This window comes from Felis catus, chromosome C1, assembly GCF_018350175.1.
Source record: "Felis catus isolate Fca126 chromosome C1, F.catus_Fca126_mat1.0, whole genome shotgun sequence".
Taxonomy (NCBI): domain Eukaryota; kingdom Metazoa; phylum Chordata; class Mammalia; order Carnivora; family Felidae; genus Felis; species Felis catus.
In genome coordinates this window covers 76,232,024-76,258,310 of record NC_058375.1, presented here as the reverse complement: position 1 = coordinate 76,258,310, position 26,287 = coordinate 76,232,024, and the positions used below count along the sequence as shown (strand labels likewise).

The window sequence follows — 26,287 nt, the reverse complement described above, 5'->3', positions numbered from 1 at the left end:
TGGGTACCAGTACATTTAACAAGATCCCAGAGGAATGAGATGTGCAACCAGTTTTGTCGGCTCCTTTAAGGGACCGCCTGTGTGAGGCCAGGTACGGAAAGCCAGTTTGTGTAAGCCGCAGAAACAAAAGCATCCTGCTCAGGGGTGTTCTCCGGACACCATGTTCAAGCATCTCTTACTGCTCTGGGCCCCACTCCCCAGATGTGCTCTCCTGTCGGTTCCATCTGGGAGACCCTGACCAACTTACTTAACTTTCTCAGCTACAAAATAAGGATAATATCACAACCAATTGTATTACTACAGGAATTGAGTAAGCTAATACACCTAAGTACTTGACACATACCAAGCAATCAATATCTATTACTATTTTTAATTTTTTCTGGCTTTATTTCTGTCTCACCTCTCATTTCTTACTGGACAAACCTTTGTTTGGTTTCTCCTCTAAGCCCAATACATCTTCCTCCACGCTTCCCCCAAATTTGTAAGTCAAAATCTGAACAGGAGCTTGCCCACAGGCTCCAATCCTACCCCATCTGGCCTCCTTGGAACCACCAACTACTATCTGATGCCTGTGAAGCAAAATTCTTCCCCTGAGTGTCATCCTGCACAAGGGAGCCTCAATGGTCCCGAACTCAAGACAATGGGAAATTCAAGGTGATAGTCCTTACCTACACTAGGAAACAGGAGCTTGTGACAAACAAGCTTGTCCTGTTGCTTGTACACCAGTGAACTGACCGATAATACAAGGGTGACGACCATGGTATTAGTAACACTGATTAATAACCAAATCTTGGCCAGGCACTATATTAAAGGTTTCGAACAAAAGCACCTAAAAGATATAAATTGGAAAGAATAGTACCTGTTTGAAAAAAAAACAGTCTTGGAGAGTTTATGAAACTTGCCTGAGTTCACAGAGGTAGCAGCCAGGATCCTAACATATGTAGCCTGATTGCAGCATTCTTTTTTTTGTTTTGTTTTTTCACCATTCCACTAGCAACCTCCCAGAGATCTTGGAATATATATACATACATATCCCAGCCACAGAGTTTTTTGTTTAAAAAAACAATATATATTGTTTGCTTTTTATCAGAAAGTATCTGGCATTCCACATGGAAGCCTTGCTGTCTCAGACTAGTATCAGCCCAAGTCACATCTCCTTGCCTGTGGTAGACAATATGCTGTGAGAGAAATACCAAGAAAGTGAGATATAGGTGGAGGATTTGGGGCAAAGACACTTAAACTCTCTGAACTCCATGTTTCTTCATCAATGAAACAGGGAAAGTAATACCTACCTCACAAGGTTATATACGGAGATTAAATTGGATACTAAATATAGAAATGCTTAACATGGTATATTGCAACTATTACCAGTTACAATTATTTATTCATTCCAGTATTTATTTATGCAATGCTATGTTCTAAGCGTTGAAGGTGTGACCATGAAGTAAATGTAGTCATGTCTATCAATGTAGAGTTTAGAGTCTAGCAAAAAGACCATTAGAAATTCAAGTAGTAAGTGCTGAAACACAGGATGTACATGATACAATGAGGACATGTAAGAAGAATGCCTGCTCCTGACTCACGAGAGCTAGGAGGGCTTTTTGGAAAAGGGGAAAGCTCCATAAGGATCTGGAATGTACTAGGGAAACAAAGTGGGAAGAGATGATGGGAAGGTAAAGGAGAATCAAAGATGTCTACTAGCATTTTGGTTGGCTATTGGTGCCTTTTCATGCTGTAAGAGACCTTCAAAGAAATCCTATTTGGAAGAAATGGCAAGTTGTTTCAGATATGATGAGCCCAAGGTGCCTGCGGCTGGAGAGCGGTGTCTGCTAGGCAGCTGGGTAAAAGGATCTGGAGCTCAAGAGACTGATTTTGCACGAAGCTATAGGTTTGGAGGTCATTGGAATGAAGGTAATACTTGAAAGCATCAAAGAGTTATTTAGAGTAAGAAGAAACAAGATACTCTAGTCCAAGTAGACATTACAGAAGAAGCTAGAAAGGCTTTGGATTCTACTCCTTCCTGCTTCCACATGGACCTACTCTATCAAGTGTCCTATCCTGTTTTGTTTCTTTAGTCTCTCCCTTTATATCTATTCTTCCAATGGGCATTTAAATATACTAAGTCTCAATGATCAAGAAGACAAATAGCTTTTATCTACCCCATAACTCTCTCCAGTCATTTACCCCCTCCCTCTCCTTCATAGCTGAACTTCTTTACAGGGAAGTCTAGAATGGGAATCTCTAGTTCCTCAGTTGCCATTCACTTCTCAACCCACTCCAGCCTGGCTGCTGCTCCTGTGTCTCCAATGAAGCACTCTTACCAAGGTCCCTAAGAGCCTATTTGTTGCCAAAGCTGAAAGATACGTCTTCATTTTTACCTTGACTTCTCCATGGTTTTAGAGATTGGAAATATTCTTTCTTCCTTTTGTTTAGAAAGCACTCATCTCTTGTCCCCCTTAACATGACACTTCCTTGCTTGTCCTCTCCCCTCTCTGTCCCTGCAGCATCCTCTTCCATCTCTCTCAGATAATGCTATTCTTCAGGGTGCTTTCCAAATCTTTTTCTTATTGCACATTTTCCCTCTTTCCCCCAACCTGGTATTTTAATCCATACCCAAGTTATTAGCGAAGATAGACAGAATCCCAATTCCTTCTTTTTAATGGACAAGGAGAAAAGGATGATGGAATCCATGAGTAATTTTTTACATTTGACTGCAAGAAATTAAACCTATATGATATATGTTCTCTGAAAAGTAACAGGCACAGGCATCTGCTGAACATGTGGTAGAAGGTGGTAAGATTCAAGAGTATTAAAAAAAAAAAAGTCTTGAAATAGTCATGGAGGATTGGGAAGAAGGTTAAGTGGGGAAACATAAGCGGATAACTGAGAAATGTTGAGGTTTTAATTAAAGCTAGAGAGGATGGTTTTTAAATGTCTCTAATATACCCATGATTTCTGCTAGAAATCTAAATATAAGCTTGGAGATGGCCACAAGTGGTTTGATCCAATGTGGAATTTTCCAGGTGGGCTCCATAGAACCCACAAACAGACAATAAAGGAGTAAAGGATTTAAAGATAACAGCAAGAGAGTGGCCAAAGGTAATCTGTGGCAGTCTACACTGGGGAAAGAGAGAACTTTATTATTTTTTTAAGTTTATTTATTTTGAGGGGTGGGGGGCAGAGAGAGAGAGGAAGAGAGAATCCCAATCAGGCTCTGTGCTGCCAATGTAGAGCCCGACATGGGACTCCAACCCACAAACCATGAGATCATGACTTGAGCCAAGATCAAGAGTCAGATGCTTAAGCAACTGAGCCACCCAGGTCCCCCAGAAAAGAGATTGGATGATTGGAGAATGAAAATCTTGAGAAGTTTGAATGAACAGTTGTAACTGATCATAAGTGAACAAGCAAACTGGAAAGAATGGTTGGTCTGGTCAGGGAGTGAGATTATGATTTTATGGTTTCAGAGATGGGATGGATGATGAAAAAGCCTAGAATATGGCCATGGGAGTGGCTGAAGATGAACACAGAGGATGGTCATTGGAGATGAAAGGTGAGTTTATACCAGTATAGGGACCCAATTAAAATGTTGCTTCTGTAAATTCATCATCTCCCAACTCCAAAATAATGTAGGCTCTTCTGTACTCTTTCCCAAGGCGTTTCAATTATTCCTCTTATTCCACTGTGTTCTACTTAGCATGGTCTCTTGTTTACCCTCTACTTGACTGTGAGCCCTTCAAGGAGAAGTGTCAGATTGTATTTTTCCCATCCACCACAGTACATAAGGTCAGTAAGCAAACAATGCTGAATGAATAATTAGTAAAAAACTGTTTCAATATGACTTCTTATCATAGGCCTCTTTCTCTAATTCTTGGCATATTTCACTGTTTTATCTATAAATAAAGATAACTATGCATTGTATTTGTGTATTCATAGCTCTTTTTCAATGATAAAATAGATTTTTCTAAATAAATTATTTGCTAAGGTTTTAGATAGGGAACAATGATCATTATTTTTCCTTTCAATAATATTCCTTTATCACTTTTCCTCACATCAGAGCCATGCCAAGGGTTTGGCTACCGTACAAATGAAATCTTCAGATAAATCCTCCCTTGATATAGAATTATTTCATCCCACAAATGATTTATTATTAGTTGCCTACCATATTTCAGGCAGGTTTGTAACAAGGCTCTAGAGATAGAATGGTGAACAAGATGATTACTCCCCTCAGTAAGACCTACAGACAGGGGAGGAAGCAGGTTGATGGCCCAGGAATGGCTCTATCAGTCAGGATACGTTGCAGGGTGCCTGGATGGCTCAGTCAGTTAAGCATTTGACTCGACTTTGTTTCAGGTCATGATCTCATGGTTCATGGGTTCAAGCCCTGCATTGGGCTCTGCACTGACAGCATAGAACCTACTTGAGATTCTCTCCCTCTCTCTGCAACCGCCCCCAACAAAACCTCCCCCTCATCAAAATAAATACACACACTTAAAAAAAAAAAAAAAAAGATATGCTGCAGTAACCAACAATTCCAGAAATCTCAATGGCTAAAAGACAACAAAGGTATATATATCCCATAGCAATGTCTATTGTATGTTTTGGCAGCTCTCCATGCCAGATGTCCTCCACAGTGATTCATCATTCCACCTCCATTAGCAACACATGCTTTCAGAATTTCCATGGCAGAGGAAAACAGGAGGACTTGAGCACAGGGTAACTACATAAATTCTGCTCACAAATCAACCAAATCAAACCATATGGCCACACCTCACTTCAAGAGGGTGAGAAGGTACAGTCCTCTCAGACATTCAGAAATAAAGAAACATACTACTGACCAGTGGAAATACGACCACCACAATAGCAATGCAGAAGGACAGATGCTATGGTATAGTATACTTGGTTATTATAAGAGTACATGGGAGGGGCCTCAAAGAATCAAGGAAGGTTTAATGGAGGACATAACATTTAAGCTAAGAGGCAGAAGATAAGAAAGAATCTAATAAGTTAAATAGACAGTACAGGAAGGCAGAAAGAACTATTTATATAAAGAAAGCATGGGGGGCACCTGGAGGGCTCAGTCAGTTGCGAGTCCGACTTAGGCTCAGGTCAAGATCTCATGGTTTGTGGGTTTGAGCCCGGGGCAGGCTCTGTGATGACAGCTCAGAGCCTGGAGCCGGATTTAGATTCTGTATCTCCCTCTCTCTCTCTCTCTCTGCCCCTCCCCCCACCCTTGCTCACTCTCTCTCTCAAAAATAAAACATTAAAAAAATTTTTTAATATAAAATTAAATAAAATAAAGAAAGCATGGGAAGTCTACCCCCTTGCCTGGTCCTGCTAGTCCCACAAAAATTGCAGCCAATGACATGAATGTAAATGGTGAGGTAAGAACAACCAGGGTTGGAGGAATCAGTAATGAGCCTAGGCACGCACACACAAACACACACACATAGACAATGGAATATTATTCAGCCATAAAAAAAGATACCTTGCCATTTGCAATGACATGGATGGAGGGTATAATGCTAAATGAAGTCAGAGGGAAAAAAATACCATATGATTTCACTCATATGTGGAATCTAAGAAACAAAGGGGAAAAAAAGAGAAACCAAAAAGCAGACTCAACTACAGAGGCCAAACAGATGGTCACCAGAGGGGAGGTGGGTTAGGGATGGGGGACCCTGGTGAAGGAGAGTAAGAGTACATGTATCCTGATGAGCACCGAGTACAGAATTGTTAAATCACTTCTTATACATCTGAAACTAATGTAACACTGTATGTTTATGGAATCAAAAACAAGCTTTTGAAGTGGAGTGGTGGTAAGGATGCCACTGGACTTTTGATGGTAACGCCTTCCCCCACTACCCTCTAGAGACAATCACACCATGATGTGCAGAGGAATCCCAAAGTTACGGAACAAAACTCCATGGAGTCCACTGATAGGGACAAAGCTACTTCCCTAGCAACTGGGTCCACGACAGAGAAATAAGCTGATCATAGATCCCCAACATATTTCTCCTAGTATCCCTGCCCTCAAAGCACCCTCTCTACTGTACTACTCTGCCAGCATGAAATGGTTACTGTAAGGATCCAATGGCTTGAAGCTCATAGTTGCTTAGCACATAATAAGACCTCGATTAAGTCGGCTCTGCCTCTGTGGCCCACACCAAATTAGGTGCTCTTCTTAAGCTACATACTTTCAAACCTCCCCGGCTGGTAAGAATGATCATCTCCATTTTACAGATGGGAAAATTGTGAATGACGGTATGATCTCCCCAAGGATACAAGCCAATAGTGGCAGGAACAAAGAATTAATGCTAGGACTGTCTTAATTTAAATGCTGATTAAATGGTATTTTAATTACTACCAACAGAAGTAAAACTGCCAAGTTCATTTAGAATGAGGATACTACATTTGACCAAAATTTTCTTCATACAGGTATATACATATGAAGCATTAAGCAAGTATAAACCATTTGCCAATCCTAAAGCCTAATCAACACTGTCTGTACTGATGGTGACCCTCTGGCATACACATCAAAGAGACATGGCTAAAGTCTTCCAGTTTAAAGTGTCCTTCTCATAATTCTATGACCCCTCCAAATTTTCATAGTTGGCTGGAAGCAACTCAACTCTCAGAATCACATCTCTTTCACTCATCTGAACACACTTGTTAGTGCAGATTAGAACTTCTTAAAGATTAATTCTTAAAGCATCCTCAAGCTTCTTTTCCAACAAAGGAAACATCAATTATAGGCTCACACATAAACTTTGCCCCTTTCTTGAATACTTGCTGCCCTTTATAAATCTTAGATTTCTTCCCCTTGAGTATTCGTTCAAAGGAGAGATTTTATTGCCTCCAGGGGTTGTTAAACTGATTGCAATACTGCCTATTTAGAGCAGTTCAGTGGGAATTACGCTGGTTCAATGCTGTCAGACCTAGAATATAGCTGTCAAATAGCATTACAAGTAAAACACCCTTGATAAGAAATAATGACCAAATGTCAATCTGTTTTTCACTACCCTTACTACAGACTTCTCCTGCCACACACACACAAAGCAATGTTTTACACGTTATAGTAATAGCACATTTCTGATATATCAGTTAAAATTCTATCAGTGTTTTCAAGGACAAAAAGATAGTTCCAAATGCAGTCTGAGTTCAAAAATTGACTGAAGCATGCTTTTTCCTTGTAATGAAGTATCTGGCAATCTGTTTCAAAATGCACCAACTTTATTAATCAAGTAAATGTGATGTGTCTTAAGCTATTTTTATATGTCACCTGTACTTCAATTTAAAATTTTTAAGTTTCATCATTCATTCATTCATTCATTCCACTAACATTTGTTGAGCTTCTAGGAGTTTGGCATTGTGCTGGATGGTTGTCAGGGTACAGACATAAAGCTCCTTGCAAGCCACTTTAACGGATCTAGATTTAATCCTGTGGGCAACAGCAGACTAAATGAAAAACTTTAAGCATGATGATAAGATTTGATCTTTAGAAAGACTCATTTGGCTATAGGGTCATTCTCTTTCCTCTCTGTTCTTTGTCTTCATAGCATGGGTTATAATTCACAATCAGATAAAGGTTTTTACCCATCTTCTCACTAAATTATAAACCCATGAAATCTGGGATCATGTCTACTTTTGTTCATTGTTATATAAACAGAGCCCAGTACAGTTTCGGGTATAGAAACCATCTGGTAATTACTTGCAAGATAAAGTGAATAAACAAATTTATTGTGAGGGGTTGACACTGTACTTTAAGAGATCAGTAAGACTATCAGGTTTCTGTAGTGTAGTGGTTATCACATTCACCTAAAAGATTAGTAAGACTGTTGTAGTTTATAGACAGTTCATGAGAACCTAAAATAAGGCAGTGATATTATGGCAAAATAGGATGTGAATATATATTTAATTTAGTACATATTTAGATGACAGAGAAATATACCTAGAGTAACTCAGAAATTTCTAATTTGGACCTAATGCATATTGCTATGTTTATATCAAAAAAAGAAATATATAGGAGTAAACATTTATTGACTATGCCCTGATGAAATATTTCTAAATTTTAGGTGTTATGGAAGATGGAGTAGATGCAAATAGACACAGTATGTAACCCTGTAAAAAGGGGTTGTTACATCATTTTAAAAGGATTTTTTTTAATATTTATTTTTGAGTGAGACAGACAGAACATGAGTTGGGGAGAAGCAGAGAGAGAGGGCCCCAATGCGGGGCTCTAACTCACGGACTGTGAGATCATGACCTGAGCTGAAGTCTGACGCTTAACCGACTGAGCCACCCAGGCGGCCCTAAAAGGATTTTTAAAGTATAAATAACTTAAGGATTTAATTAGTGATTTAATCCATTTAATCAATTAATGATCCAGAATCACAATGATCAGCAACAATTAATCTTCCCCCCTTTGATCCTCACCCCCACTTCCATCCTCTCTTGATAATTTTCCATCAAAGAAAATTACTTTGATTCTGAAAGAATGGAGCATCAGTTCACTAATAAATTGTGTCAAATAATTTCCTCAACTGAAAAGGGTTACTATGTCCTTTTAATTAAAGAATATCACAATGTCCTAGATCTCAGAAACATACTAGATTTGGTTTCCCAAACATTTTTCACCTTCCCCTTCATCCATTCTTTACTATACATGTCATTCCACAGCTCAGAAACCTTTAATGGATCCCCCACTGAAGCTAAAATTACATTCCAATTCAACAGCTTTGCAATCCCAGCTTTGAATCCTACCTGCCTTTCTAATTTATCTCACATACATGACCAGTGTCACCCTAAGAGCCAGTTTGGGATTCCTTTTCCCCCTGATATGAGAAAATTGGTCTCATTACACTATGATCCTGTCAAAGGATCATAGACAAAAGACAAAAGTCTTTGACCGAAGAACAGATTGGTTGCTGTTTCAACCAACCCTGTTTCTGAAGGGTCTCTGCTATTTCTAAAAAACAAATGTATTCTTCTAAACAAGACGATATTTCCATTACTGAAAAACATTACCATGATTAACTTTACGTGTCAATTTGAGGGATATAATTACCAACAAGAGCAAAAAAGCACAACAGGCTCCAGAGAAAATTCTAAAAAAAGTGTTCTGTAAATAACCTAAGGATGGAGTGCTTGGGTGACCCAGTACCTGGAATGTCTAACTCTTCATCTCAGGTCTTAATCTCAGGGTCGTGAGTTCAAGCCCTGCATGGGGCATAGAGCCTACTATTAAAAAAATAAATAACATAAAGGTACCATTAGAACAGGTGTCTTCATTTCCAAGATGACCATTTTGAAGGGACTCCTACTTATAAGTACCAAAGGTTCTTTGACAGCTGCTGAAACATTGGTTTCTTTTCTTCAGAGTTCCCATTGGATTCTTAAAGTCTTTATTTCTTATGAAGATTTTATTAAACGTAGATGGTTGGCTCCAGTTTCACATTCTTTTTCTCATTTCAATTAATATTTACATTATTTAAGGTACTTTAAATCGTTAAGACACAAATAACAAAATCAATATATTAAGCAAAAGATTTTGATGTGTTCAATCTTCTCTATTAACAAATCAGAATGAACAAAACTTATGAGTCTTAGATTTTTCACCAGAATGTTAACAAATAAATTTGTTGTCACAGCTAAATTTTCCCAAGTTAAAACTCTAAAATTAAATATTCCTAACTTTTTTGTTTTATTATTTTTTAATTTTTTTTTTAATATTTTTTGAGAGACAGAGAGAGAGAGAGAGACAGAGCATGAGTGGGGGAGGGGAAGAGAGAGAGGGAGACACAGAACCCGAAGCAGGCTCCAGGCTCTGAGCTGTCAGCACAGAGCCTGACATGGGGCTCAAACCAACAAACTGCGAGATCATGACCTGAGCCGAAGTCGGACCCTTAACCGACTGAGGCACCTAGGCACCCCTGTTTTATTACTTTTAATCCCAAGACCAGAATGCATCCAAATAGGAAAAAATGTTTTAGTATTTATTTTTGACACAGACAGAGAGTGTAAGCAGGGAGAGGGACAGACAGAGAGGGAGACACAGAATCTGAAGCAGTCTCCAGGCTCTGAGCTGTCAGCACAGAGCCCAACGTGGGGCTAAAGCTCATGAACTACAAGATGATGGCCTGAACCAAAGTTGGAGGCTTAACTGACAGCCACCCAGGTGCCCCAAGAAAAATATTTTTAACTGCAAAATAAGGTATAAAATAGAAAAGATTTTGCTGTATGTTAGTGGAAATGCTATTCTCTTGAAGAAAAAATAATGTATCTTAGGCTCTCTTGAACATTGTACAGAACAGAATAAAAAGAATACAGAGCTGAAATAAAGAGGGCATGAGACATAAAAATTGCAAAGGTTTTAAAAATAAAAGGTTTTAAGGATTCCTGGGTGGCTCAGTCGGTTGAGCAACAGACTCTTCGTTTCAGCTCAGGTCATGATCTCCCAGTTAATGGGATCGAGCCCACCTCGGGCTCTACACGCTTGGGCTCTCCAAGCTTGGAGCCTGCTTGGGATTTTCCCTCTCCCTCTCCTTCTCCTTCTCCTTCTGTCCCGTCCCCGCTCACACACTCTCAAAACAAATTGTGTCTTCTCTTTCCTGTGAAAACCCTGATACACTAATATAGAGATTTGTATATCAGTCCTCCATATTTCTTAACATCTATGTTAAACTTTAAAAAAGATAGAAAGTATATTTTATTTTTCAGACAGAGAACGTGCAAGTGGGGGAAGGGCAAAGAGAGAGAGAGGGAGACAGAGGGTCAGAAACAGGCTCTGGGCTGACAGAAGAGAGCATGATGTGGGGCTCAAACTCATGAACTACGATATCATGACCTGAGCCGAAGTCAGACGCTTGACCAACTGAGCCACCCAGGCACCCCCTCTTTCTTAATGCTTACCTCAAGACTTCTTTGTCCTAATCTTCTAATTCATTAATTCATTCTTTGGCTATCCATTATGCTAGTCAATCAATTTACTGAATTCCTCTTTTTGACAATTGTAATTTCGCACCCAGTATTTGCACTTTGTTTTCCTCAACTTGTTACAGCTATGTAGCTTGGCTACACTCCATATCTATTTGAGAGTATTTGTTATGCTTATTTTAAACTCTTATCCTGTGGGTTTCATTAATTCCACTTTATGTGGCAGAGGTTTATTTTTTTTTCTGTCATCGTAGTTTCACTCCTTGAGTATTTTCTTCAAGCAGTTCATGTTCCCCTGGAGCCAACTCACTGGTTGACACTGTGCACCTTCAAGAGAGGAGCTAAATCCCAAGCCCCAACTCATTCCCCTTCTAGTGAGAACAAGGATGGGAAAAGTGTCTTCCACTGGACAGTGTCTGGCATTAAAATCTAGGTTTGGCCACTTCCCGTTGGTGTTTGTCGTAGCAGATAAGCATGCCTCACAGGAACCCCCACCCTGGTCTTTTGGATTATCTAGACCTGGTAGTTTGGGTGGGTGTGGAGCAACAGAGACTCCTGGTGTTTGTTATCTGCTCCCATCGCCTGCCTGCCTCAAATACAACTCTCATGTTACTTCCCTACTCTACCAGGAGCTGATCTGGTGATGCAATTTTTTTTTTTAATGTTTATTTTTGAGAGAGAGAGAGAGAGAGAACACGGGCACACACACGAGCACAGGGAAGGGGCAGAGACAGAGAGGGATAGAAGATCAGAAGTGTGCTGTGCTGACAGCAGAGAGCCCAGTGTGGGGCTTGAACACAGGAACTGTCAGCTGGAACTCACAAACCATGAGATCATGATCTAAGCCAAAGTCAGACACTTAACCAACTAAGCCACCCAAGTGCCCCAAGCAATGCCATTTTCTTTTGATGACAGGGAAGGTCATGACCTACTCAGGGCCATGGAGACAAATTAAAAATGGCACAATTGAAAAGTTGTCCTCTGCCTATTCCCTGTCCTTGCCACAGAGCCCCCCTCTGCCCTGAGCCACCACTGCCTTCTTATAAAGGGGCTAAACCACATTCTCTCTCCCCAGTGATTTCTCACTGTTTTATGTTGTTCTCTCAGATCCAACAATTCTCTTCATGCTCTATCACAGCTTCCGTGTTGAGTTCAGGAGACAAATAGCTCATGTTACCTCACCACTACTTTTTCTTAATTATAAAGTGTAAGCTCTTAAAAAGAGAGAGAGAGAGAGAGAGAGAGAGAGAGAGAGAGAGAGAGAGAGAGAGAGAGAGAAAGCATATAACCATTGGATTCATGTACCACATTATCCAGAGCCACTGGCCTTACAGGTCAGGTCATGAAATTATAGTTCAGGAGTTCAAGCCTTGCATCGGGCTCCATGCTGACAGTATGGAGCCTGCCTGGGACTCTCTTACCCTCTCTCTCTCTCTCTGCACCTCCCTCGCTCATGTGCACGCTCTCTAAATAAATAAATAACCTTTAAAAAGAATTTAAAAAATGCAAATGAAGGGATTCCACTTCCATTTATATAGAAAGATGGAAAGAGCATTACAACTACCTGAAAAGAAAAATTCGTGGGAATTCAAGCTGGTGCAGCCACTCTGGAAAACAGTGTGGTGGTTCCTCAAAAAATTAAAAATAGAACAACCCTATGACCCAGCAACTAGATATTTATCCAAGGGATACAGGTGTGCTGTTTCGAAGGGATATACGCGCCCCAATGTTTATAGCAGTGCTATCAACAATAGCCAAAGTACAGAAAGAGCCCAAATGTCCATCGATGGATGAATGGATAAAGAAGATGTGGTATATATATACAATGGAGTATTACTCGGCAATCAAAAAAAAAATGACATCTTGCCATTTACAACTACGTGGATGGTATTGTGCTAAGTGAAATTGGTCAGTCAGAGAAAGACAAATATCATATGACTTCACTCATATGAGGACTTTAAGAGACAAAACTGATGAACATAAGGGAAGGGAAGCAAAACTAATATAAAAACAGGGAGGCAAAACATAAAAGACTCTTAAATATGGAGAACAAACAGAGCGTTACTGGAGGGGTCGTGGGGGGGAATGGGCTAAATGGGAAGGGGCATTAAGGAATCTACTCCTGAAATCATTGTTGTACTATATGCTAATTTGGATGTAAATTTAAAAAATAAAATTAAAACTAAATAAAAGAAAGAGAAAATAGATTCAATATTCTGAAAAAAAAAAAAAAAGAAAAATCCAGATAAAGTCTAAAATCCTAACTTTTCTTGAACATACCAGAGCTAAAATCACATGGCAACCAAGTAGCCCGAAATTTAAGGAAATAAGGAGATAAAATACAAATGCTGACTCACTTGTGGCAAAGCATAGGAGAGAACCAAGGCACCATACAAGAATGTAATAAGTCAAGTAAAATTTTCAACAAATTGTTAGACTGAGTATCAGAGTGTAGAATTACTGATCTCTGCAGAAACAAAGGGAGTTCATACCCCTCTTCTCCTCTGTCATCTATCGTGTGCATACAACATGTTAAGGTCAGGACAGAAGGCCAGAAAAAGCTTCCTTCAGTGACGCAGGCTATGACACAGGCATATACACTTATACACACAAACACAGGTACACAATTCTAAGCACATTATGTTCAAATTGCTAAAAAAAAAAAAAAAATTAGATGGCAAGGGAAAGCTGGAGAAAAAACACACAAAACATACTAAGGAAAAAAAGACATGAATTACAGCAGACTGTTTGTCATAAACTATACAATCCAGAAGACAATAGAATGTCATCCTTAAAATACTAAAAAGGGGGGGGAAAAAAAAAAAAACAAGACAAAACACCCTCTACCCAGTGAAAACATATTTCTAACAAAAGCTGAGAGAATTTATTACCAGCAGACACACAATATAAAAAATGTTTTTAACAACTTCTTTAGTATTAAGGAATAAGAGATCAGACTTGAACCTATACAATGAAATTACATCTCCAGAAATGATTAAAATAAAGATAAATGTAAAATATATTTTTCTCATTTTAATGGCTCTAAAAGATAACTGTCTAAAGTTAAAATAGTACCAATGAATTGAAGGTTAATCACAATATACATAAAAGTAAAATATAGGAGAAGACACACAAGATTGAAGGAAAGAGGGACAGATTAGGAGTATGTTATTGTAAGTTTCTCATGCAATAGGTGAAGCAGAATATTATTGAAGGTAGACTATAATTACTTAAATGTGTGCAGTGTAAACACCTGGACAGCTACTAAGAAGTCTTTAAAAGCAGAAGTAGTAAGTCTAATGATGGGGACAAAGTGGAATTTTTTTTATAAAACTCAATGCAAAGGCAGACAGCAAAGATAATAGGACAAAAAAAAAATCCACCAGCAGGGGCACCTGGGTGGCTCAGTCAGCTAAGTGTCTGACTTCAGTTCAGGTCATCATCCCACAGTTCGTGGGTTTGAGCCCTGCATCAGGCTCTGTGCTGACAGCTCAGAGCCTGGAGTCTGCTTTGGATCCTGTGTCTCCCTCTTTCTCTGCTCCTCCCCAGCTCGCACTCTTTCTCTCAAAAATAAACAAACATTAAAAAAAAAATTCCACCAGCAAAATGGTATGTATAATTCTAACCAATTATTAGGTAAATACACCATTTAAAAAACAGAGATAATCAAATAGTATAAAAAAGCAAAACCTGGGGCACCTGGGTGGCTTAATAGGTTAAGCATCCAACTCTTGGTTTCAACTCAGGTCATGATCTCATTGTTTGTGGGACTAACCTCCCACATTGAGCTCCACACTGACACCACAGAGCCTGCTTGGGATTCCCTCTCTCCCTTTCTCTCTGTCCCGCCCCCCAAATAAACTTAAAAAACATAATAATAAACTTAAAAAGGCAAAACCTAACTGCATCAGTCTACAAGGACTCCCTTTAAACCTAAAAATGCAGATTAAAAGTATCAGATGAAACCATATATGTCTTGTAAAACAATGATTCAAAGAAGGCTGCAGATGCAGGGACTATACTAAGACCAGATAGGGTAGAGTGCACATGATATATTACAAGAAATAAACAAGGACATTGCATGATAAAGGGTCAATTTACTAAGAAAAAAACAGTCCTAAATGTTTACATACCTAACATGTAAGCTTTAAAACATATAACCCAAAACTGATAAAGGTGAAAGGACAGATACAGCCACAATTATTGAGGGTGACTTCAGTACTACTGACTCAATAGTAATTTAAAGGACAAAAAAAGAAACCCAATAAGGATACATGAGACATGAATAACACTATTAACCAACTTGACATAATTAATATCCAACAGCAGTAGAATACACATTCTTTTAAGTGAACATAGATCATTCACCAAGAAATAAATGAGGCTATAAATCACATCCCCCAAATTTAAAATAATTGGAATGACAAAGTATGTTCACTGACAGTGTCAGAATTAAATTAGAACTCAAAACCAGAAATATATCCAAAAACTTCCCCTACATATTGGAAATTAAATAATGCACTTCCAAATAACCCCCTGGTCAAAGAAAAAGTCAAATCAATAATTAGAAAACATTTTCAATTAAATGAAAATAAAAACACAACATAAGCTAAATTTGTACAATGCAGTTACAACAATGCATTAAAAGGTATGGCATTAAATGCTTTTATTAAGGGGAAAAAATGGGTCTCAAATCAATGATCTAAGTTTCCATCTTAAGAAACAAAAAGTACAAGTTAAACCCAAAAGCACAAGAGCAAAAAAAAAAAATCAATAAATGTGAAAACAGAAAATAAGAAAAATGAGTCAAAAAGCTAGTTTTTTGGAAAGATCAATAAAATTGATAACACTCCAGCCAGACTGATTCAGAAAAAAAAAGAGAAGATCCCAATTACCAATGTCAGAAACAAAAGAGACATCACTACAGATCATACAGTCATAGGATAATAAGTAAATATTACCAACATTCTTATGGCCACTTAACAAAAAAAGATGAAATAGAGTCCTTAAAAGACACAAACTGGGGCGCCTGGGTGGCGCAGTCAGTTAAGCATCCGACTTCAGCCAGGTCATGATCTCCCGGTCCGTGAGTTCGAGCCCCGCGTCAGGCTCTGGGCTGATGGCTCGGAGCCTGGAGCCTGTTTCCGATTCTGTGTCTCCCTCTCTCTCTGCCCCTCCCCCGTTCATACTCTGTCTCTCTCTGTCCCAAAAATAAATAAACGTTGGAAAAAAAAAAAAAAGACACAAACTACGAAAGCTTACTCAAAAAGAGATAATTTGAATTTTCCTACATCTACCAAAGAAAAATAAATTTGCAGTTAAAATTTCCCACAAAGAAAACCATAGGCCCAGATGGCTTTACTGGCAAAATTTCTCAGACTTTTAAGAAACAAACAGTATCAAAAATATCTATTCTACAAACTCTTCCAAAAAATAGAAGAGAAATGAGCATTTCCAGTCTCATTTTTAAGCTACACATAACCTTGATAACCAAAGACATTACAACAAACCATTATCTTTCATGAACATAGACACAAAGATCTTCACTAAACATTAGCTAATTAAATGCAGCAGTTCATTTGTAAGAATTAAATAGCATGACCAAGTTGAGTGTATCCCAGGAATTCACGACTACCTAAACATTTGAAAACATCAATGTAATTCATATCAAAAGACTGAAGAAGAAATTGTTACGATTATCTCAAGAGCAACAGAAAAAAAATCCGATAAAAATCAACATCCATTCACCATAAAACCCCTCGGCAAACCAGAAACATAAGAGAAATGCCTCACTCCATAAAAGGCTTCTACAAAACACCTGTAGCTTACGTCATCCACAATGTTAAAGACTAAATATTTTCAGCAGTACACCTGGATGGAGGTCCCGTGCATCTGTCTCTTGCTTCCACAGTGCTTGGGCACAGCAGTCCCGGGGACCCCGTCTTCCAGCCTCCCACCACCCCGCAACCCCCACTCCAGTCCCAACCTTGGGAACCATCGTGGGCCCCCTATGCCTCCCGGACCGGCAGACCCCGTGTTTTGCGCTCGGCTCCTCACAGCGGATCAAGCACGAGCCCCGGGGCCGGTCGGAAAGCCTCCCCTCGAGGGGCCGCCGCCCAGCCGCCCACCGCCTGGTCAACACGCACCCGCGGGCTCGCGCACCCACCTCTCTCCCGCTCCTCTTTCCGCCGCCAGGAGGTGGCTCCGGAGCGCGGCCCGCTTCTCGAGAGCCGGTGGAGGTGAAGCCAGAAGGCCTCTCCTGAACAGGCAGAGCCACGGCGGCGGCCGGCCTCTTCCGGGACGAGCAGAGGCACAAGCCGTCCCAAGAAGAGCGGGGGGAAGCCCTGGACGCCACGCAAACCACCAGGGACCTGGAGCGGACCCTGAACCCGGCCCTTTATCTGCGCGCCCGGTTCCGACCGCGCAGGCGCCCATCTCCGGGGCCTCCTGCAGAACGGCCGCGGGGTCAGCAGGTGAAGCTCATCCAGAAGATGGAGACCACCTGACTCACCTGGGAGGCCGGCGGCCCCGGGCCGGGCTGGGCGGGCACTGCTGCCAAGCGCCCAGCCTCCGGCACCACGAGGAGCCTCCGGAGCCCGGCAGGCTTTGAGGGGCCCCTCCGGCACCCCGGCCCTGGTGTCAGGGCCTCTGGCTGAGGCTCTCCCTGCGGCCCCTAGGCAGGTTTTTGACCACCGGGGAGCCCTCGCCCAGGCCTGGGCCAGGTGGAAACAATAAAGTTTTTTGCCAGTAAAAAAAAAAAAAATTTTTTTTTAAAGAATGAAATAAACTACTATCATATACCATACACGAAAATTAACTCAAAATGGATTAAAGACTTGAACATAAAGCCCAAACCCATAAAACTTAGAAGAAAAATAGGTAACCTCTTTGACATCATTCTGGGCCATGATTTTTTGGCTTTAAACCAAAAGCAAAATTAACAAAAGCAAAAATAAGAACGAGGGACTACATCAAACCAAAAAGCTTCTGCCAAGCAAAGGAAACAAACCATCAACAAAATAAGGCAACCTACCAAGAGAAAAATATTTGCTAATCATATAAAATATGATTTATCAGCAAAAAAAAAATTCTGATAAAAGGTTAATATCCAAGATATATTTCAAAATGCATAGAATTCAATAGCAAAAACCCCCGAACAATCCAATTTTTTTAAATGGTCAGAAGATTTGAATAGACATTTTTCCAAAGAAGATATACAGAGGGCTGACAGGTACACGAAAAAGTACTCAACATCATTAATCAGGGATATGCAAATCAAAATGATAATATCACTCCACACTTGTTAGAATGGCTATTATCAAAAAGACAAGAAATATCAAATGTTGGCAAGGATGTGGCGAAGGGGAACTTTGGGCACTGTTGGTGGGAATGTAAATTGGTGGAGCCACTATAAAAAACAATATGGAAGTTCCTCAAAAAATTAAAAGTAGAACTACCATGACCCAGCAATTCCACTTCTGAATATTTATCCAAAGGAAATGAAATCACTAACTTGAAAGATATCTGCACCCCATGTTCATTGCAGCATTATTTACAATAGCCAAGACATGGAAACAACCTAAGGGTCCATCAATGGATAAGTGAAAAAATGTGAAATAAATATATACAATGGCATATTATCCAGCCATGAAAAAAGAAGGTAATTCTTCTATTTGGGACAAGATGGATGGACCTTGAGGGCATTATGCTAAGTGAAATAACTCAAACAAAGACAAATACTGTATGATTTCACTTACTGTGGAATCTAAAACCAAAAAATAAATAAGTAAATAAATAAATAAAACAAGCTCACAAGTACAGACAGCAGATTCGTGGTTGACAGAGATGGGCGGGGCGGTGGGTAGGCAAAATATATAAGGGGGTGAAAAATTACAAGCTTCTAGTTATAAAGTAAATAAGTCATGAGAATGTGATTTAAGCACGGTAACTATAGTTGATAATACTATATTGCATATTTGAAAGTTACTAAAAAAGTTTTACTTTTTTACTGACTTTTACAAGTCAGTTCAGCTCTCTTTGTCTTAATTTCCTCATGGATAAAATGAGGTTTTTAAACTACAATTTCCCTAAATCCTTTACAAGTGTATGATTTCAGTTGTATCATGTTTGTTTTTTTTTAATGTTTATCTACTTATTTTGAGAGAGAGAGAGAGAGAGAGAAAGAGAGCATCCAAGGGGCATAGAGAGAGAGGGAGGGAGAAAGAATCCCAAGCAGTCTCTGCTCTGTCAGCACAAAGCCCGATGCAAGGCTCAATCCCAGGAACTGTGAACTGAAATCAAGAGTCGGACACTTAACTGAGCCAACCAGGTGCCCCTCCAATTGTATCAAATTCTTCATTCTGCATTAAAGGGAATAGACATATATTTTTTAATGTTTATTTATTTATTTTTGAGAGAGAGAGAGAGAGCACACAAGCAGGGGAGGGACAGAGAGAGAGGGAGACATAGAATCTGAAGCAGGCTCCAGGCTCTGTGCTGACAGCTCAGAGCTCGAACTCACAAACCGTGAGATCATGACCTGAGCTGAAGTTGACCACTTAACTGACTGAGCCACCCAGATGCCCCTAAAATAGACATATATTTAGTGAGAATCCAGTTGTTTGTTCCATGAGCATTTACCAAAGCAGTGCACAAAGACAAATAAAGACACATTTCACCATAGGGGGACTCACAAGACAGACCTAAGTGTTGTGAGTAGCACTGGACCTGGGGTTTACCTCAAAAGAATAAAATTTGGGAGCCTATTCTGTGAGCATAGGTTCTGTTCCCAAATTTAATTATAACGCATAGTGTACCACTCTTAGTGAAATCAGATAAGTACAAATTGGACAACTAGCCTATATTTACCTTGTCCAGAGGTATGAGAATGTAGATATAATGCACAATTATAACAGAAATAGCACCATTCTTCCAAGCATGGAGAGTAGGGATCAAGGAGGATTTATGACATGTTTTTGGACAGGATCAAATAGTCACCCTGTCCTTGGTACTCAACCCCCACATTTAGAGCTTTCTTCCTTTAGCTACAGCATTAAACACCTATTAAAATGCAATTGATCTTGAGAGGGGCTGCAGTCACTTATGTCTTCATATGAATGAGTTTAGTCAGTTCTTTCTCCTAAAAGAAGGAAGAGAAGTAAGCATGAAGACAAAGGTCCCCCCTCCAACTAGAGGGGAAAGGCAAGGCAGGAAGATAACTGTAAAAGTGCTCTACTCTTTTCCCATTCGTAATTCATTTAAATAATGTTTAATTAAGTTAGGTGATTATAATTACAAATAAGCAGAGTTAGGAACAAGCATTGGGACCCACTGTAACCACACACCTTACAAGAGAAGCAGGTGCACATGGGAACACTGGAGAGCAGCCACATGACAGGAGGGTTCAGCCAGCCACGGTCACCAAATGGCATGCGGTTTGGTCAAGAGCTTCCATTGTACTTCACAGCTTGATTAGGGTTGGGTCTGTCTACCATTATCAAACTGTACCTCTGCTGATTCAGAATTCAGTGGAGCACTAAACCCAAATAAGTAAAAGTCATCATCCTGTTGAGCCACATGCTATGGCAAGTACGTTCACTGTGTGCTAAGTGGTAGGCACTGTCAGTTGCTTTATATATTTATAATCTTCTTTGGTTTGCAGCACAGCACAATCCTATGATGGAGGGGTTGTTATTCCATTCTGTTATGAGGAAACTGGGGCATAGACAGGTTAAGTAATTTTCCTGAAGACCGAACAGCTATGAAGAGACAGAACCAGGATTCAAAACCATGTCCGATGACTCCAAAGCCTAAGCTCCTAGTTATTATATTTTGCTGAATTTTGTATGCGTTACTGTGAAATATTGCCAACGACATTTATGGACCGCTCATCTGTTTAAACTGTTGTGGAGCACTAAAGGTCAGACCCTGTGCTGTGCGTGGGGAATACAGACATGAGCACAGTCCTATTCCTGAGGAAATGTGAATCTAGTAAAGAATATAGTCAGATCACCTGGGTTCAAATGCTAACTCTACTTCTAAGTATGTAAACTTCAGGGAAGTTAGTGAATGTCTTTCAACTTCAGATGTCCTGCATGTGAAATAGGATAAGAGCTCCTACCACACAGGGTTGTTGGGCGGAACTATGAGACAAATACATTAATAGCATAGTGCCAAGAAAACACAGTGGACACACAGTAAACATTAGCTAATATGATGTTGCTGATGCTGTGAACAAGCAGGGCTCATAGGAGGTAATCACAAAGCATGCTAACACTGGTCCTTTAAAATTTATGCAGAAGGGACTCTCAGTCGGTTTAACATCTGACTTCGGCTCAGGTCATGATCTCATGGTTCACAAGTTCGAGCCCCGCGACGGGCTCTGTGCTGACAGCTCAGAGCCTGCAGCCTGTTTCAGATTCTGTGTGTCCCTCTCTCTGCCCCTCCCCCACTCACACTCTGTCTCTGTCTCTCTCAAAAATAAACATTAAAAGAAATTTTTTTTTAAGATTCCTAGGTAATAAAAAGATTACTCAGATCACTTTATGGCATAAAAACAGTCTGAATTCAGAAATCAGAATGTCCAGTCCTTAAAAGTACGAAGCTGGTTTAGTGGTAAGTCAGTAAATCATCTCTGGGAGGGGGTTGCTGAAGACTGACAGTGTTTATAGAAAGACAGGCCTCATCCTCTGCCTCTTCCCAGACCATGTGCCTCCCAGTGCTCAGGATTCCTCCTCTCCCAGCTGTAATCACTAGGTTTCTCACCCTGCCAGAGGCGGTATGGAGGAGAGGTAAAGAGGGACCAGGAAGTTCTTGTTTTGACAGATTCTCTTTGGGGCCAGTTTCTTGCATTTGGAAAATTCTTTGCTTTGGGTGTTTAAAGATGATGCTTTCCAACAATTTCCTGAATTGTTCAAAGCCTCCTCTGCAAAAGACTTTTTTTAGTAATATTTGACTACATTTCTTCCTTTGTCAAAGGTAATGCATTTTACTCCGGCTGGCCACCTTCTTTGTCTCCAGCTGTCCTGGAGGGGAGCCTTCAGGTAGCAATCATGGGGAGGACTGAAAATGACCCGGCTGGTTCAGTCTCTCACATGATTCACCCAGACTCTGGGGGGGCCTCCTTGTTCCCAGGATCAGAGCAGCCGTCTGACCTGTCTTTGCCTTTTGCCATTTCCAGGCAAGACTCAAAAAGGACTCGTGTTTCCCTCACTGCCAGAGACACACTATCTCCATGTAGTCCCTGTGAGCCCCTTCCTTGGCTCAAGTTGAAGGTAGAAGCACCCTCCCTGCCCCTCCTGGTAGGGGTGGGGGACTCCCAGCACAACTCTTTCAAAAGAAATTCTCCTCATCAAACCTTTACTGGTCTCTACTCTCTTGATCCTTCAATGTCCACAATGTAAGTGTTTTTGGTGGTGGTGGTTTTTGTTTGTTTTTTTCGGAATCAGGAAACTCATGGAAATGTCCATCTTTGGATGATATCTCAGATATTTTGTACTTATTGCATCTTGGCGCCTCCATCAAAACTTCCAATTTAAAATTCTGTTACATTATTTTTTGTTATTGTCATCAAAATATAAAGCAACTATCATACAGTAGGGTAATTGCTATAATACAAATAGAAACAAAGTGCCACAGGAAAATAGAGGACAGATAAACAAATCTTATCCAGGATTGGGAGAAGTCAGACATAGAAGGCTTCACGGAGGCAATGACATAGAAGTCCAGCCTTCGGGGACCCACTTCTTCACTTAACGAATTATTTATTGAGTTCCTATTATATTCTAAACAGTATTCTGGGTGCTGGGGATCTATAAGTGACCAACAAAGATCCCTGCTCTCACAGAGCTTATATGCTACCTAGCAGGATAGGAGAACAGACAACAAACATAATAGATAAACTACCTAACTTGATAAAAAGAAATGAATTCTATGAGGAGAAAAAGAAAAAGTAGGGCAGGAAAAAGAAGCTGATGAAACAGAAAAGAGGAAGGACACGCCAAGGGGGAAAACAGTATGAACAAGGGCCTGGAGGTTTCAGGGGCACGACGCAGTCAAAGAACTGAAGACAGTGTGACGTGACCCAGGTATGGAACCACATTGAAAGCATGAATGCCCGCCAGTCCCTGCTGGAGGCTCATCCCCGAACAGCCACTTGGCACTGAGCTGCACGCTGTCCCTATCTTACCCCGGGACCCCATAAACCTTTTGTACTTATTCCCATGGACAATGTCCGACATCTGGAAAGAGAAGTACAAGTTTAAAAACTGGGGATAACAACCCCGTTTTTTTAAGAGAAATTTTATTAAAAATCCCATTATGACATTGAAGTGAAAAGGTTGTGGTGCCTATTCAACAAAATGATCAGGTACCTCTTCCGTAGCTCACCTGTGCCAGACACAGCAATATACAGGTAGATGTGGTCCTTGTGTGTGTTAACAAAGCAGACCACAGAGAAGCAAGCCTGGGAGCACAGCCCCGGGGCCCAGAGCGACCTGCACGCTGCAGGTCAGCAGTAGGCCCCACTGTCCTGTGACCAGCGATGACATCACCTGCTGGAAGACAGCAGAGCAGAGCCCTAGGAACAGAAATGAGAAGCTTCTGTGCCCCTGCTTCACAGTCTAGACAGTAGGTGGAGGCTGGGAGGTAAAATGACAGAGATTGGAAAGCACCAGGAGGGACAGCAGTGGGAAGATAGGTCAAAAGGCAAAGAAGTATGAGTTACCCTTGTAAATGTGGCTTCATTTCCCACCCTTATCCCAAGTCAACCTGACTTGAGGAAACCCAGACAATAGCAGCAACAAGGACTGTGGACTGTACTCACCATGACTATAACTGTAATAGTAAAGGTATCTCAAGAATGCGGCTCTGGCGGGCCTAATTTCTTTTCTTTAAATACCAACGGTAGTCTCCAGGATAGAGTCAGCCCTCACGCTAAAAATCCGCAATTCCAGTCCAACGCCAAGCCTTCTACTGAAATAGCATCAGGCCATCACCAGTAAATAAGTTCTTAACTCCTTTTCTTTAAAAGAAGTTGATACATTCAGCTTGGAGGCACACTTGCCCAAAGTTAGCCTTCAGATCCGAATGCTGTACCCAAAGACAGAGACTTTGGAATCAAATTATGTTCTCCAACTTTTAAAAAGGGGATATGGTATCGTTAACAAAAAAAGATACAAGTTGCGGGAGGGGGTGGGGAGCAACGTTTCTTCTGAAGTTGTGGCTGGAATCTCCTTTGAAAAGTGGGACTCTGCTGCCCCCTGCCTTCCACTATAAAAACTGCAGAAGATAAAACAGGAAATCACTAACTCATTGAAGGACAGTATCTTTTTGTCACACACACACACACACACACACACGTGCATATACCCCCTAAAAACTTAAGGGCTCCAAAAGCATCCTCTGTGATCTCAACCCCATTATTATCTAAACACTGGTCCCCTAGACACAGTGACAAACACACACTGAGACCCCGCATGAATCTGCCCGTCTGTGCTCTTCCTGGAATAATCCTCTGACTTCAGGCATCATGTCCATGCTAAAGGGGAATCGCCAACTCTTACCACCCAAGCTTTACTCATACCTGGATATCCAACAATGCCTTCCAACTCCAAATGACCAAAACCAAACGGCATTTTCCCTCACAAACAAGCCGCTACGAGGACTTCCTTCAGCGAGCTTCATTTCTTTTAACGGCACTATTCGCTAGTCACTCAAGTCAAAAACTCGGATTCCTTCTTTGACTCCCCTCTCACTGGCCCCCTACTGAATCAAATGAATTGCAGGTACTCCACCCCCCCCACCCCACCCCCACCCCCCGACCCCCTCCCACCCCCCCACCACCACCCCCCCTCCCCCGCCACCACATTAACAGCTTCCAAACCCACTGCCTCCACTCCATTGTCAGCCTGGGTTAGGTGCTCATTGGGTCCCGGCTATTCCTGTCTGGAGTGTTACACTACCCTTCCAACTGCAATCCCCAGCTCACGCCAGCCTTTCCTCACTCCAGTACATCTTAAAATTGCTGGCAGATTTATCTCCCCGAAGTCCTGCTCTGCTCGTGTCACTCTACCGTCTCCCTCTTGCCTCAGAATAAAACCCATAACCCTTTACCCTGGCAGTCAAGACTTTCCACGATCCGTACCATCTGCCGCCAACCGCTGCTACCATGTCCACGCGCCTTACGCTGCAGCCCCATGGACGCACACGCTGCTCCCTGGAGACAGCCGGTGGCTTTCTTCTGCCTTGCTCCTGATACTTCTTCCTTGCCTGCTTTTCCTCCACCACCTCCACTATCCGTAGTTCTTTCCGTCCAAATCATTTGCATCTTTCAAGCCCTAGGTCGAACGCCACTTTTTCCACAAAGCTTTCCCTAATTCCTTCAACCGGAGCAAATCTTTGTCTAAGGTCCAATCATATTCCATCTGTTCCTTTCTTCGTTTCAAATGAGCAAATATGTATAGAGTTCCTCTCGTATAGGAATATACTAGGCCTTTGCACATTGGGGCAAACAAAAAGACACGACCACACCCCCTTGTGTCTTACAGTCTAGTATTTACCATTTGCCAACTTGTGTTCTCTTTCTGAGAACATGAACACATGAGTAAGGCATCAGTGTTTCAGTGTTCCATCTTTTATGCCTCTCTCACACATAGTCTCTAGCAGAGTGCATTGTGTTTGTTATTCAGTAAGTATTTGAATAAGTTAATAAAAGTATTAAATGGTCCTAGATGGCTGAATTTGAGTCATTAGTCACTTCCCAAGTTCAAGTAATTGATTAACCCTAAGTTTGAGAGTCTAACAACTTTTATGGATTCCCTGCTTTAAAAATTATTCATCGTGTAGGGGTGCCTGGGTGGCTCGGTTGGTTAAGTGCCGACTTCAGCTCAGGTCATTATCTCACGGTTTGTGAATTCGAGCCCCGCATCGGGCTCTGTGCTGACAGCTCAGAGCCTGGAGCCTGCTTTGGATTCTGTGTCTCCTTCTCTCTCTGCCCCTCCCCCACTTGTGCTCTATCTCTATCAAAAATAAATAAATGTAAAAAAAAATTTTTTTAATAAAATAAAAATTATTCATCATGTATACCGTACTCATAACAGATTAAAGTCACAAGCTTTGGAATCAGAGGGAACTAGACATGAACTACAGATCTGCTCTGTCCCTGTTTAGCTGAGTGAACTGGGGTGTGATGGGCCCAGGGGCATTACTTAACCGCTCTGAGCTTCAGCATCCTTATCTGTGGTTGGGTGAGGATTGAGTACTAGAATAAATGCAAGGCAACTAACACAATCTCTGATGTGTCCATGGCTGACAAATTGAGGTTATTATTACTGTTATTTACCACTACTGCTTT

The 26,287-nt window shown here is 40.9% G+C and overlaps 1 protein-coding gene and 1 long non-coding RNA gene across 2 annotated transcripts in view; both read right to left on the bottom strand.

The window, feature by feature from the left end:
• LOC123379081 overlaps nt 1-17,843 on the bottom strand; it is a 125,665-nt gene extending 107,822 nt beyond the window's left edge. The window contains exons 1-2 of the mRNA XM_045033605.1: nt 17,820-17,843; nt 17,102-17,648 (exon numbers count right to left, since the gene is read on the bottom strand). Coding sequence (XP_044889540.1) covers nt 17,102-17,648; nt 17,820-17,843 — 571 coding nt within the window. The remainder of the gene's footprint in view (nt 1-17,101; nt 17,649-17,819) is intronic.
• A 1,575-nt stretch (nt 17,844-19,418) lies between these two features.
• Nucleotides 19,419-24,714, bottom strand: LOC111561957. Its single transcript, XR_002745021.2, has 3 exons — nt 24,518-24,714; nt 23,759-24,213; nt 19,419-23,512 (listed from the first exon to the last, which is right to left on the bottom strand). It is a non-coding gene; the product is annotated as an uncharacterized LOC111561957 (long non-coding RNA).
• Between the last annotated feature and the right edge of the window lie 1,573 nt (nt 24,715-26,287).